Source organism: Electrophorus electricus, chromosome 15 (genome assembly GCF_041902795.1).
Source record: "Electrophorus electricus isolate QZ-2024a chromosome 15, ASM4190279v1, whole genome shotgun sequence".
NCBI lineage: Eukaryota > Metazoa > Chordata > Actinopteri > Gymnotiformes > Gymnotidae > Electrophorus > Electrophorus electricus.
The window spans coordinates 12,943,393-12,956,930 of NC_137511.1; the positions used below are offsets into that span (position 1 = coordinate 12,943,393).

Genomic DNA, 13,538 nt, shown 5'->3' on the forward strand with positions numbered 1-13,538 from the left:
ACAGCCAAAAAGAATGTATAATCCCTCCCCGTAGGGTTAAGAATCCATCAAATATCCGCCAACCCTAACTTCTTGTGCACTGTTAAGGATGCCCTAGGAGTTCTACAAACCCCCGGATCCACTATGATCCAATAATGAATCCATCAACAAATTAAAATCCCCCCAAATATAATATCATAAATCCCAACGGATTGGAATTTCTTCTCAAGATTCACAAAAAAGTCTGATCATCCCCATTTGGGGCATATGTATTTACCAAAATAAATGTCCGTCCTATCAGTAAAATGAATATCCCTCCTAATTTAACATTATGTCGTTTAACACATTTCCAGTGCAGACATCTACTGAAGAACACAATCACTCGCTTACTCCTACTAGTCCCTCTATTATAAAACATACCTCCAACAAAGTTTCTCTGCTTCCTTAGCTGAAATATGTGCTTCTTAACCATCCATGTAGAGATGCATATAAAACTTAGATTCAATGATAAATCTATTTACTTAAACATAAATCCCCAAAACTATCCATGTACATAATAACAGTGGTGATTTTAAACCACTTATCCCCCCCCCCAACCCACTGTGCTTGATTTGAACATAAGTAGATGTTGCAGAAGGAGCACACCAAATTTTAATATTGCATAACCCAAAAGAGCAGATCTTTTTACAGCACCATGAAAACCAAGGATATTCAAGAGCTAAAGGCTCATGCTAAAGAATGTCATGACGACGAGAAAAAAAAAAAAGAACAATCTTGCTTGTGCTCCAAACCCTGCACAAGGGCATCATTTACGTACACGGTAAAGCAATGGTGCAATCTTCTTGTCACAACACGGCCTCCCAAACGTCTCTGTGCGTGTTTGTCTGTATGGCCTTGCCCTCCTCGCGTTTCACACCTGCTCCTCATTGTGCATCGTTAGTGTGCATGTATAAGTCTTTTTGTCTAAATGTGAAATGCTGTCGATGTTTGAATATGATGCTGTGTGAGCTATGCCTTCGTTGACTCGTGTCCAAATAAACTTGTGTTTCAGTTTTACGTGACTCGTCCCCGTGTCTTGCTCCAACTCCTCAACGTGACAAACATGGACCGCCGAAGGAAGCCTGGCACGTGAAGCAAAAAGAGGAAGAGGAAGAGGAAGGGGAAGGAAGGCCGTAGACGCCCTCCCACGGCCCTTGTAGGGAAACCCTCCACACTCTTGAACATGCTTGAAACAGGGGAGCGTGCCACTGGGAAATTTTGGGGGGCTCTGAGCGTAGTCCAGGGTCGCCCTCAGCGGAGTCCTACGGACCCACGTCGGACTACTGGGATTGGTACGATGTAGTTCCAGAACTCAGAGTCGGACTCCGCAGGGTTCTACTACCCCTCCATGGACTACCGCGAGGGCTATGCGGATAACGAGAGGAATGGGGAGTGCAGCAGCGACGTTAGTCTGCGGACGGACTCGGAGTTCGACCGTGGGGAGGATCCTGTAATGGAGGTGGAGGAAGTCCTCCATAGGGACCCTCCCTCCGTCAGTGACACCGTGACTGCGGACTACAGGAGCGACCAGCCTCTGGAAGATTCCACCCGAGGCTCTGCCCAGGGCACGCTGCTGGCTTTCAGAGAGGCGCCACCTTCATCCGATGAGGACACTCCCTCCCTTAGGGCATGCAGCCTCAGAATGCGTGCGCCCGTACCTAAGCCTCATAGGGCCAAGGACGAGGCGACACCAGTGCCCACCCCAGAGACAGGCAAACCGACACAGGTGCGCAGAAGTCACCGACCCCCCGCAGAGGGGTTGGACTTTAGCCCAGCCGACGAATGGGGGAAAGGCCGGGGCTCTTGCTGGTTTCCCTGGTCTCTTTAGCAAACTACTATGTAGTTTTATACCTGTCCCTGTCCCTATCTGTCTGTGCTTTATCTCCCTTTGTGTCAATGCATCTGTCCCTGTGTCAGTTGTCCTGGTCCCCCCCCCCGTCCTGCTCACTCTGGCCCGTGTTGGGTTGCTTGGTCCTCCGGCCTCGCCATTTGGTGTTGGTTTCGGGGCCGTAGCCCGATAGGCTGGCACGCCGGGAGTCGCACCGTTGGGGAGGGGCTCCGTCATGATACGGCCCCTCCGCCCAAAGGGAGGAGTAGCTCTGGGCCTGCTTTGTACGTCGTGTGCGTGCGTGTTCGTCTATATGGTCTATATGGGGTTTCACACCTGCTCCTAGGTGTGTACCGGTAATGTGCGTTTATAAGTCTTTTGTCCAAATGTGAATGTTGTCGATGTTAGACTATGATAGCATGCGAGCTACGGCTTCGTTGTTTCGTGTCAAAATAAACCCGTGCTTCAGTTTTACGTGACTCGTCCTTGCATCCTTCTGCGACTCCTCAACGTGACGCTTCTCCTTAACTTTTTACCCTTTTGGTTTATCCAGCTCATCAAAATGTCCCATTTGCAACTGAACAAGATGTTTTAGAGCAGGGAAAACAAGATTCATTATAGGGTCTGTTTCCGAGAGCGAACGTAACCCCATGTCCAGAACTGCCTGTGTTCCTGAGGGTTGGGAGCTGAACATAAACACTGGACTTTCCATGTCCCCGGTGTCATTTTCAGGATCATGAGCGAGCGATGTCTGCAGCAGGGCTTCTGCAGGGACATGGGAGCACCACTCCTCCGACAGGCTTGTTTAATATGGCCATGCATACCACATACAAAGCATTTCATGGTTTCGTAAATAAGGACAAATGGTGTAGTTTTTGTTCTCTTTCAATGCTAAACAAATAAATCTAACGAATCATGAAAATGCAGTATCAAATTACATACGTTTCATCTCTGAGTTTTTGAAAGGAATCATTTCGATCAGGCCAAGTCGTTTTCCATAATGTTTGAGGATTCTCTCTAAAAAGTTAGCTTAGTATTTGAGGAGGAATATTAGAGCATTAAGGACAAACTCATTATTGTGTGTAATATTCACAGCCATGTCTAGGAGACGGGCAGATTCCTTCCCCCTTGCATGCCATAAGGGCATGACTACTGACAAAGTCAGCATGGGCAAAACAAAATATGTACATTTAAATGAATAAACAACACACTTAACATGTTGCTAAGTGCAGGAAAAAGTATGCGCTCTCCCACACACACACACACAGAGGACTTACGAGGGACGGTAACACTGAAGTGCTGCGGGTCAGATATTAACAGCTTCTTTTTTAACTCATTCAAGCCCACCCCTGTGGGACCTGCAGAGAGAGAGAGATCACAAGAAATGTTATTAATCAGTTACGATACACAAACACACAACATACAAACACCTTACATCTACAAAAAAGAAAATGAAAATTGAACTTAAAAACAAAAACACTCCCTCACCTTTTACAGAGCACAAAACATCATTGTAACCAATACATTTTCAAAAGTAGTCAGATCATTCATAGCAGAATCAAATGTAAAAACTAGCACTAAGACTCTTCACCAATCTTTTAAATGCATTTAGAATACTGCCATCACTCAAGCAAACACTACCTACTGATCCATACTGCCATCTTAGATTGCCCTAAAATGAAATTCAAAAGTTGACATTGTGCTTTCTCCTTCTGTATGTAATTATACCCACAAATAAAAAGTGATGATGTAAAAACAACACCAAACCTTTAAAAAGAATTACTAAAAGGCTAAACAAAGATGTCAAACTGGGACATTACACTCAAGTGGGCAGCTACTCTGTCCACATCACCGAGCTCAGGATCCGCCAGGGTTATCAACTCCCATGGAGTCCGAAGCCCAATGCCGCACAGAATTCTATCCAATAAAGAGGCCAGCCCACTAGTGATGTCCAGGAGCGCTCTTCCGAACAAAGGTTCTTTCAGCAGCCAACACTTAAAAACTGTACTTTTCTGCTGCTGAATCTTGAAAAACATAAGAACATTAAAAAGTCCAGAATTTAAAAAAAAAGTGATTTTGTAAGGACAATCTTTTAGGTGTCCATTAGGAACAAAGACAGGTCCATGTCCCAGCCCACAAGTCTATGAAGCGCCACACAGGCCAAAAGGTCCACAGCAGGTTTGCTGGCCCAGTGAGAAGTCTCTGCAAAAATTGAAGAGGAAAGGCTGCAGTCATAATGGCAAGGTGTACAAGCCCCTGTGCTCCACCTTCTTTACTAAAAACAACACACTCTGACAGATCTAATGTAGCTTCTCCCAAAAAAAACACTCACTAGCACTGCCTGGATGCTGGACAGTAGACATGAAGGGGGCCAAACAAACCTGTGGCACAAGGAGGAGGCTGCCAGGCTGTTACAAATCAGAACCTTTCCTTTACACGACAGCTGAGGCCGTATTCTATTCCATCTGTCCAGTCAAACTAACTTTCCATCCCAGTTTTTCTGTCCGGCTTGTCTGTCCCCCAGAAAGACTCCCGAATATTTAAAACCCTTCCTAACCCAGCTCAGCCCCCGTGGTAAACACGGTGTCCCGTATGGCAAGCTTCCTACCAGCAACACTTCACTTTTGTTCCAGTTCACCTTACCGGAGGAAATTTGACTAAACTGTTGTGCTGAGTGGGTTATCAACATCAGCTTGGTTTTTAAGCATCCCGTTAACATCAGCATAGGCAGACAATAAAAGCTGTGAGTTAAGATCAGATTGTGGTAAAGCAAAACCAGAGAAAAGCCTCCTTAACCTATATAAGAAGGGTTGTATAGCCAAAGCATAGACACACACACACACACACACACACACACACACACACACACACACACACACGCGCGCGCGCACAAGGAAGGAGAGAAAGAGAAAGAGGGAGAGGAAGAGGCACAGGGAGAAATAAAAAGAGAACCACAGTGAGTGAGTATGAGAAACTGACTGGCCATCATCAAAACAGCATCACTCATGCTGTCATCACTTTATCTCTACATTAACAGTGGGCGTGAGGCCTGGAACTCAACCAGCCATGACATCCAGAGATCAAACAATTCACAAATACTTTTCTACTGGCAACCCCACACAAACATATTCACACACACACAAAAAATAAATATATTACACACATACATGTACAGGTGAAAGGAGACTGTATACACAGCCAACGTGGAGAGACAGACACCTACAGACAGACAGACAGACAGACACACACACACACAAGAACTAGAGAGAAAATGATCTTCCTGCAGCTCTGCTTTCTTGTAAGGTAAAATGCCTGACAAGCTTCCTAAGGCCTTCATGTCTGTCAGCCTCCACCTTCGCCCTGCGGCTCTGTACAGGCTAGAGAGGCGGACAGGCTGTGCTCCCAGCAGACAGCTGGCTTTCCAATCACAGCCCACAGATGGTGTGAGAGCCAGATGGGTGAGACAAGGGATGGATAGAGTGATCAAGTGAGGTTGGAGTGGGATGGAGTGAAGGAGTGAAAGAGTGAGGCAAGAGGGATGGAGTGATTGAGTGAGAAATGAAGGGCCCAGCTGACATTCTATGGTCCAAGTGAAAAATTTTAAATCTCTTGTTCAATTGCTGTTATGCAGAGTGCTGTTATACATTAAAAAGTCTCTAAACCTGAAAAGCCATTAATTCATGTATTTATCATTGAAATCCTTCTCTCTGTCTGAATCTCTCTCTCCCTCTCTCCTCTGCCCTTACTCCTTCTCTTGGTATCAGGATTATGAGTGGGTATCTAAACCCATTTGATGAAAATTAAAAGGCATCTCCAAAACCTTTCTTTAAAAAAAAAAAAAAAAAAAAAAAATTAAATTAATATATATATTTTTCTTTAAGTGCAGGCCAGAATCGGTTCTGGAAGATCAGTCCCGGTGTTCCGCGCCTCCTCTGCTCCCTGCCCGCTCCTCTCCTCCCCTCCCCCCTTTTACACGGCCTCCCTAGAGACGTGGCTCCTTACGTCTCACGTCCGTCTGATGGCACTGGACGTATCCTGCAACTGAGCGTGGTTTTGGGGCCACACCGTCCTGCTTGCGTTTGCCAGCCACCTGCGACACTTTCCGCTCTCTCTCACAAGGCTCCGAGCCTTACAACACAGCAGGCTAGGAAAGGTCACCGGGATTCTTGGAATAATCATATAAATCCAAAGTGTTTAACCCAGGAAAGGCATATTGACCAAACATTCCTCTGCCTCCACTAATCTGGCATCTGCCTTAATTCTAATAAGCGGAGGAAGATAAAAGTTTAGATAGAATATATCAGATAACACTAATGTATAGATGCATGATTAAAGTGAGTCCATTTCACAGTTTTTGAGGGTCATTGAGAAATATCTCAATTGAGACAGATGTTAGCTAATGGACCATGTGTGTATGTGTTTTAGAGAATTCCTGCGCGCGCGCACACACACACACACACACACACACACACACACACACACACACACACACACACACACACACACACACACACACACACACACGTGCTCAAGCCATGTGCGTGCATTCAGCTTCCAATAGCAATAATTGGGAACTGAAAGGGTAGTAAATTCACATCTATTAACCATATCTCAGAGCAACCAGAAGGAAACAGACATGCACATACACACACACCAGGTCTGTGGTTTCCACGAACGTTAATCTCCCACTCCCCACCTTCCAGACCCGGTCCCCCCCCTCCAGGCCCACATCGAGGCCTCGTCACTGGGATAATGGATGGACGCTCTGCGGGTCCTTCCACCCCCTCCCTCACTGGCGTATTAAAAGGGGCCTTGCAGGTTCTCCATCACTCCTCCGCAGAAGCAGAAGCTGACGCAGAAGCCCGCCCTGCCTCTGATCTAAGGCTCGCCGTGCTTCGCTCCCCACCGGGCCCCTGAGGAGATCTCCGAGCTGAAGGCGCATCAGAGGCGGGCGAGTGAGCAGCTGTCAGCTTGCCTAGTGTCCAAACAGCAGGCAGAGCGTCGAGAGAGGGAGCTGCTCTGGTGCACAGAGCTTCTGACAGGCTAATAGATCCCTCTTTGTTTATTGCACAGTTTTATATTGTACTTTTTTTGCTTGTTTTTACTAATAAAAATATATTGTATGCAATATGTTGCATGATGTTTAAAAGAACCCTAAACATTGGCTAGTGTTTATACCATAAAAGCAGGCCTGTGCTTTGCATAGGTAACTTTTATACCATTGTCTTATAACAAGGGTCTGAGGTCTTGCTTGTGTGTGTGTGTGTGTGTGTGTGTGTGTGTGTGCGCGCGCGCATTTTCTGTGTGTATATCTGCGTACACACCGTCTCCCTGGTGGAGGTTGTAGCTACAGTAAAAGTGTCAGTGTAGATTAGAGCCCTCATTAGGAGAGGCCTTTAATTAATAGCAGATGCTTAACTTCCAGGCTAAGCAGAGAGCAGCACACATGCAGGAGCGCGCGCGCGTGTGTGTGTGTGTGTGTGAATGTGTGCGTGTGTGAGAATGTGTGTGTGTGTATGTGTGAGTGTGAGAGAGAGAGAGAGAGAGAGATTCTGCACTGCTGTCAACAAACTTGACCCACGAGGAAGTGCACCACAAATCATCTCCCATCAGGGCAGAATCCTCCTCTCTAAGGTGTTTAAATGACTCCTTATTAATTTGACTGGCTATTCTCAACATCAGTTGAGAGGTAGGGGCTTAAATCCCCCCCCCCACCACTTCAGACCAAATGCACATTTCTATCCAAATATCTCATTCAGAGAGAGTGGCACAGTACGGTATGACAAGCACAGGACTCTTCTCATTTGGGCTATCGTTGCTGACCGAATGAAGCCTTGTACATTTCAACCCGTGTTACTACCACCACTAATAACCACATCAACCCAAATGTCCTCCACCTCAAATCAAACACGTAGAACAAAACAGATCATTTGCTACGTTAAATAATCAGGTTTCAGTTAAAACACTATGGTGGTCGGCCCAAGACTTGCATATGTAAAATTTATTTATATTGGCTCTTTGATTAATATGTGTCCAAACAGATAAGATCTTGATGTGTCTGGAAGGTTGTTTGAAATGGATCCTCTGACCACAGGTCACTCGTGTTCGGGAAAGCTGAGGGAATAAGGCCACTTTCTTCAGGGGTGATTTCATTTAACCCTGTTGTCCACGGCCAGCGCTAAACACCTATCGGGTCTGTGAGCTCTTAATGCAACAGGATATGGTTTAGATAAATGAGCTTCATTCAAACTTTAAAATGAAGCGGGGAAAAGAAACTCTCGGGCCAAGAAAAGCCCAGTCTACATCATGTTGGAAATATATGCCAGAACAAAGAAAGGAGAGAGAGAGAGAGAGAGAGAGAGAGAGAGAGAGAGAGAGAGACAGACACACACACACACACACACACACACACACACACACACACACACACACACACACACACACACACACACAGGGCAGGGGAAGTTGCTTAATTAATGGTTCTGAATTCAAAAATATTATCTTTCAGAGCATAGACAGTGTATGAGTGTGCAACAGAGAGATGTAGTCATAAAATAAAGGGATAGAATGAAATGCAAGTCAGAGGCAGAGAAAGATAGGAACTTACAAAAACAGCAATAAAAAGAGAAAATGAGGGGAAGACAGAAGAGAATACAGAAAAGAAAACGGAGCACAAACACCCGTAGCCTGGCTCTAGCTCTGCTTCAGCAGCGCTGAGACTGTCCATGACGCCCCTAAATTATGAAAGTTAATTGAAAATATTTGCATTAGTCTGACCAAAAAAAACAAAACAAAATCGAGAGGGTTAAGTCCATATGTGGGACATTCAGACTGCGTATCTGGGGTAAGCAGTCCTGAAAAAGACCACCACACACACACACACACACACACACACACACACACACACATACACACACACACACACACACTCTCTGTGATTGAAATGCAGAGCATGGATTCTTTCACCCAACCAAGGTTCAGTGTGTTATACTGAACCATGACCCAGCACCACCTCCCACCACTGAGCTAAATGAAGGCTGAAATGGTCCCATGGATATGGACGTTTTTTTTTTTTTTGGTCAGTGGTGAAAAGTATTTCATGATGTGCACAGTGATGATTTGGAACATTAGCCTGAGAAAAGAGCTTCCATAAACACTTTTCCCCACCTCTTTTCACTGAGTGATCTGATTGGAGGTTGATACAACAGCAGTGCCCAGGGCAGAGGTCTAATTAAACTTAACATTTTTACATCTTTAAAGCCACACACATCTGGTTGATTAACTTATGCATCTATTCTCGCTCAAGCTCATCTTATATGAAACATTTACATTTTAATCTTATATGAAACATTGAGTGTTTAAGTCTTTGTGCTGCATTATTTATTTCTTTATTTACTTACGTACTTATTTATGTGATTAAATTCAGCCCTTTTTTGTCCACTGAGAAACATTCCCCACCCGACTAATTCTTTTTCAAGATATTTGCACGTTGAAGAACTGGCTTCTCTCAGGAGTCTCACCTACGCCACTCCATTGGAATTGCACGTTAACAATTCTTCCGTGAGCCATAAAAACCATCTCTAGTGAGTAAGGATGATTGGGAAGAAGTGGCATCACCAGATCTCTCCAGGGCTCCTGGACGCAAATGCGCACAAAGTCACGACCAGGTGCAGTTCCCAGAGCGAGTCGGCACATTAGGGCCCCTGCATAGTGCCTAGCTAATGACACTGACACAAGATGATGGAAACCAGAGCACTAACTAACCACCTGCTAGACGGGGAGGGACAATTTACGCCTGCGGTTTGCAGGGAACGATGAGAGACCGAGATGCACGCAGGCGCAAGCACGTGTGCGCAGCAGCACTTACCGACTAGGAGGACGAGTCTGTGTTTCTCTGTGGGGGCTCTGCGGTAGGTGGTCACCTCTTCGTAAGTCGCTACGTCGGCCGTGTCGTACCGATCACTCTTCTTGCACTCGTACATCGACTTATTTGTCTTCCTGTCTCTTCTGCTGAGCCGAAAACTCCTCCGAAAAGAAGCTGGAGGGGAAAAGAGGAGAGAGACAATAAGGGAGAAGGAAAGCTGTAGAACGCTCTCTAACGGACCTGCGCGCGATTATTGGGAGCGTGCTGGCCTTCGCAGCTAGAGTGTTGCTCATTTGAGTTAAGCCAAGGTCTAGTTGCAGCAGTGCAAAAATGGTAAAACAAAACATGGAGGCCCTGTGTTTGTCTGGGGCAAAACCCTTCACTGCAAGTTCCTCTCTTTCCCACAGACCTGCAGCTTCGCGCACGTTTAGACTCTCGGTGTCCGAGCGGCGTTCCACATAAGAGCTCCCTTCTGGCCCCACGGCTCCCTCCTCCCCATCCCCCACCAGGAGGAGGTCAGGTCTACGTGACTGCACAGGCAGACGACGCCTGACTTTCCGCCTAGATCGTGCTGCCGGCATCCCTGACGCTAGGCCAGTTGACACCTCGACCTCCGTGTCTGCTTTTCCACCTGAGACCATCCCCCGTGTCTGGGGGTTTTCCCTGTGGGAGGGGCTCGACGGAGGGAGCGCCCTCCGGCCCGGACCCCGTAGGGGGCGGCTGGTCCAAGGCTGCGACGGGCTTTGTCGGCTGCGACGGGCTTTGTGCATTCTGGGAAGGGGAGCATCAGGAACGACGCCACAAAAACTTCCGACAGGATTTTTTTTTTTTTTAGGAAACAGCAGGGATGCATTAGTGACACCAGACAGCACGAAGACCCCAGAATTCACCCTTCATTTAAACGGGCCTGTTTCATATTCATGACAGATGCTAGTTAGACCAGTCCAGCACCAACCCAGAGACATCCAATATCCCGCATCTGCACAAGGCATTTTCCCCCAGCACAAACTCCACCTTTTGTTACCCCTCCGACCCGAGTGATTAATGGTCACATGGATATGATGCAAGATGCCCAAGATTAAGAGAATATGAAAATTATGGACTGAGGAGGGAATGGGGGAAGGGTGCAGAAAAGGATCCTGATCTAATCCCCTTTAATAGTTTCCACAGCACAGCACAGCGAGCCCACGGGCGCTGCGCAGATGTGTTGCCGTGGAGAGATCCGGCATTCTTTATGGCTTGTTCTTTTCCAAACAGTCACTTAATATGGGCTGGTGTGGACCTATGGCAGGATACAAATGAAACACGCCATAACTCAAAACGGTCCCTGTACCAGGACACAGAACAAGTGCGTGTGTGGCGGTGTGTGTGTGTGTGTGTGTGTGTGTGTATATTCAGTCACTCTAGGCAGGCAACACAGACTTCTATTTCACTGTGGGCAGGTTGCACCACAGAATGTGCCATTAGAAACAATTGTTTATTCCCAAATACAATTCTGGATATCCTCTGGAAAAAGAATAACAAATACAAATTTAATTTAATCAAACCTGATTTTTCCCTTATATATTTTCTCTTACATATTCTTTTTTCTTATACAGTTTCCCTTTTATGGATATAGAGCAACATTATGCACAATATGGGTCACCATATAACACAAAAGGTAATTGGTGGCCACAGTGAATGAAATCCATCAGAATTGGAGAATGCTTCAATGAGATCCAGTAAGCAGCAGAAAGATTCATTGGATCGGCGGTCCTGCTGCCTATAGAAGTCGGTGGCACGGGGAGGCGCTCCGTGCGTGCAGCTCGGGGCAGGTGCATAGGCTTTCATTACACAGCTTCGGTACAGCCAGTCAGTACGGACTGCAGCGCCCCAGTTGATGAGGCTTCGGAATTGGGACCTTTCCAAAATCACTCCAAGTCTTCCAGACAGTTCCATCCAAATAGCCAGGGCTCTGCCCTTTGCCTCAGTGTAGATAAATAAATCAAGGCTTGGATAGTGAGTATTCCGCGAGCCCCACCACTGACGAGGGCAAATTTGACGAAAGGGATGGAAATTAATTCATTCCAGAATCAGAGGGGGGAATGGGGAGAGGAATACCATTCAGTTTTTTGGACCCAATTCTGGTTATGGAACTTTAATTCTTTTTCTTTTTCCAAAGAATGTAGCTCTGTAAGACAAGTGTACACGTGGGGTGTAGCAGCTCACTACTATACCTGCTTACAGGGCCGGAGGGGGCAGCACCAGCCGTTACAGCCCACGCACCACTGCAGTTACCCCCTAGTCCCCCACAGCAGGAGTACCAACAGGAGTACATTTATTTCAATTTACTTAAGAATTATTTAAATACTGGGCCAATAAACTTGCATAATTGATCTATATTAACTTCCACCAATGGATATTTTATACATTTAAAACAAACAAAAGACATAAAAGCAGAAGCACTCAGTAGGATCTGTAGAACCTTCTGCTGCCTGAGTAGAAATCCTCCCACAGTGATGAGTGGGATTTCTTTGTTTAAAACACCAGACAGCCTGGAAATAAACCACTTCCTACCATCTCCTTTATTTGCTGCTTCTCACATACATTTATGATTTCCAGAAAGAAAGCAAACTGTCTGCTTGAGTTAATCTACTCATTTCCCTCGTGGGTTCTGCCACTTTCTATGGGTGAAGACGAAAGCGGCCACATTGCAGTTTTTTTTGGGCCAGGTTTAAGCCTTAAGGGCAGATACCTTGGCACATGTCCTTTACCCCACCAGGCACGTTCAGCTTCTGCCCTTCACACGGAGACGAGGCTAAGGGAGGACTCCCCGTCAGAGAGAGGCATGCGTGTCTGCGCAGAGTGCGGGGGTGTGTGGTTAATCTGAGCGGACAGGCAGGCAGCCTTCAGAAATCGCCCCAAAGTCCCCGGCATCTGCAGAATGCCTTAGGCCTAGTGTTCTGCCCCCTAGGGGGAGAGGCCAAGAGACCCCCAGCATCAAACAAAAAAACACCGAAAGCTTCCGGAGCGGATCATAAGCTAGAGTATGTACAGAGACCGCTGGCCCTTAAGTGCGCATGCTAAACGGATTCAGTATCACGTCTCTCTCTCATGAGGGGAAACGAACTTTTATATCTGCCCCTATTTTTTTATTTATTTATTTTTAAACCAACCCCGAAAGCCCCGGCTGGCCCTCAGTGGCTCGTGCACATTAAGCATTTATGGGCTTCCCTTCTTCCTGCTGCAGGACGAGGAAAACGAGAGAGAAAGATGGATCACAATCGCAGGAGACGACACACACACACACACACACACACACACACACACAACTATTTAGCAGTGCTATTTGAAGTATGTATCGAGCACGGCTGGAACCATGCTGTACTCGTTAGGGACCGACGTCTGGGGGAAACAGCCGGTAGGAGCCGTTTCCATCACGGTGCATGTGTGGGAAATGGTGTCGTGCCCAAATGTTACAGGTTCAGCGGCTCGCCACTCCCATGGGCCAGGCAGAGACAACTTGTGTCAAGGAGCGATATTTGTTTTTCCCCCTCGGTCCTATTCCAAAGCTTTTTACTCGAAGGAATGTCCGGCTAAGAACGTTGCCTAATGCATCGGGGGAAAAGACACACACACACAGACACACAAGCTCATCTCCAGCCCAGTATAGTACATTTAGTCTTTAAGGTGCACCGAGTGGAATCATTGATGATGAAGGCCAAAGGGAAGAGGGTGGATGCTCCACTACTGTTTGTTTCATCAATCACCTGCTCAATCCATCAAAACAGCCACTTCATCAGGGGGAGTGATAACACATGCACACTCATTCACATAGGCACACATGTA

The 13,538-nt window shown here is 46.5% G+C and overlaps 1 protein-coding gene across 6 annotated transcripts in view; it reads right to left on the reverse strand.

Annotated features, from left to right (window-relative positions):
- The window catches only part of mpp7a (MAGUK p55 scaffold protein 7a), a 91,743-nt gene that overhangs the window by 20,684 nt on the left and 57,521 nt on the right, over positions 1 to 13,538 (reverse strand). For all 6 annotated transcript variants that reach the window (XM_027021541.3, XM_027021542.3, XM_027021539.3 and 3 more), the window contains 2 exons: positions 9,714 to 9,884; positions 3,124 to 3,204 (listed from right to left, as the gene is read on the reverse strand). In XM_027021541.3, the coding sequence (XP_026877342.2) occupies positions 3,124 to 3,204; positions 9,714 to 9,884 (252 nt within the window). The remainder of the gene's footprint in view (positions 1 to 3,123; positions 3,205 to 9,713; positions 9,885 to 13,538) is intronic.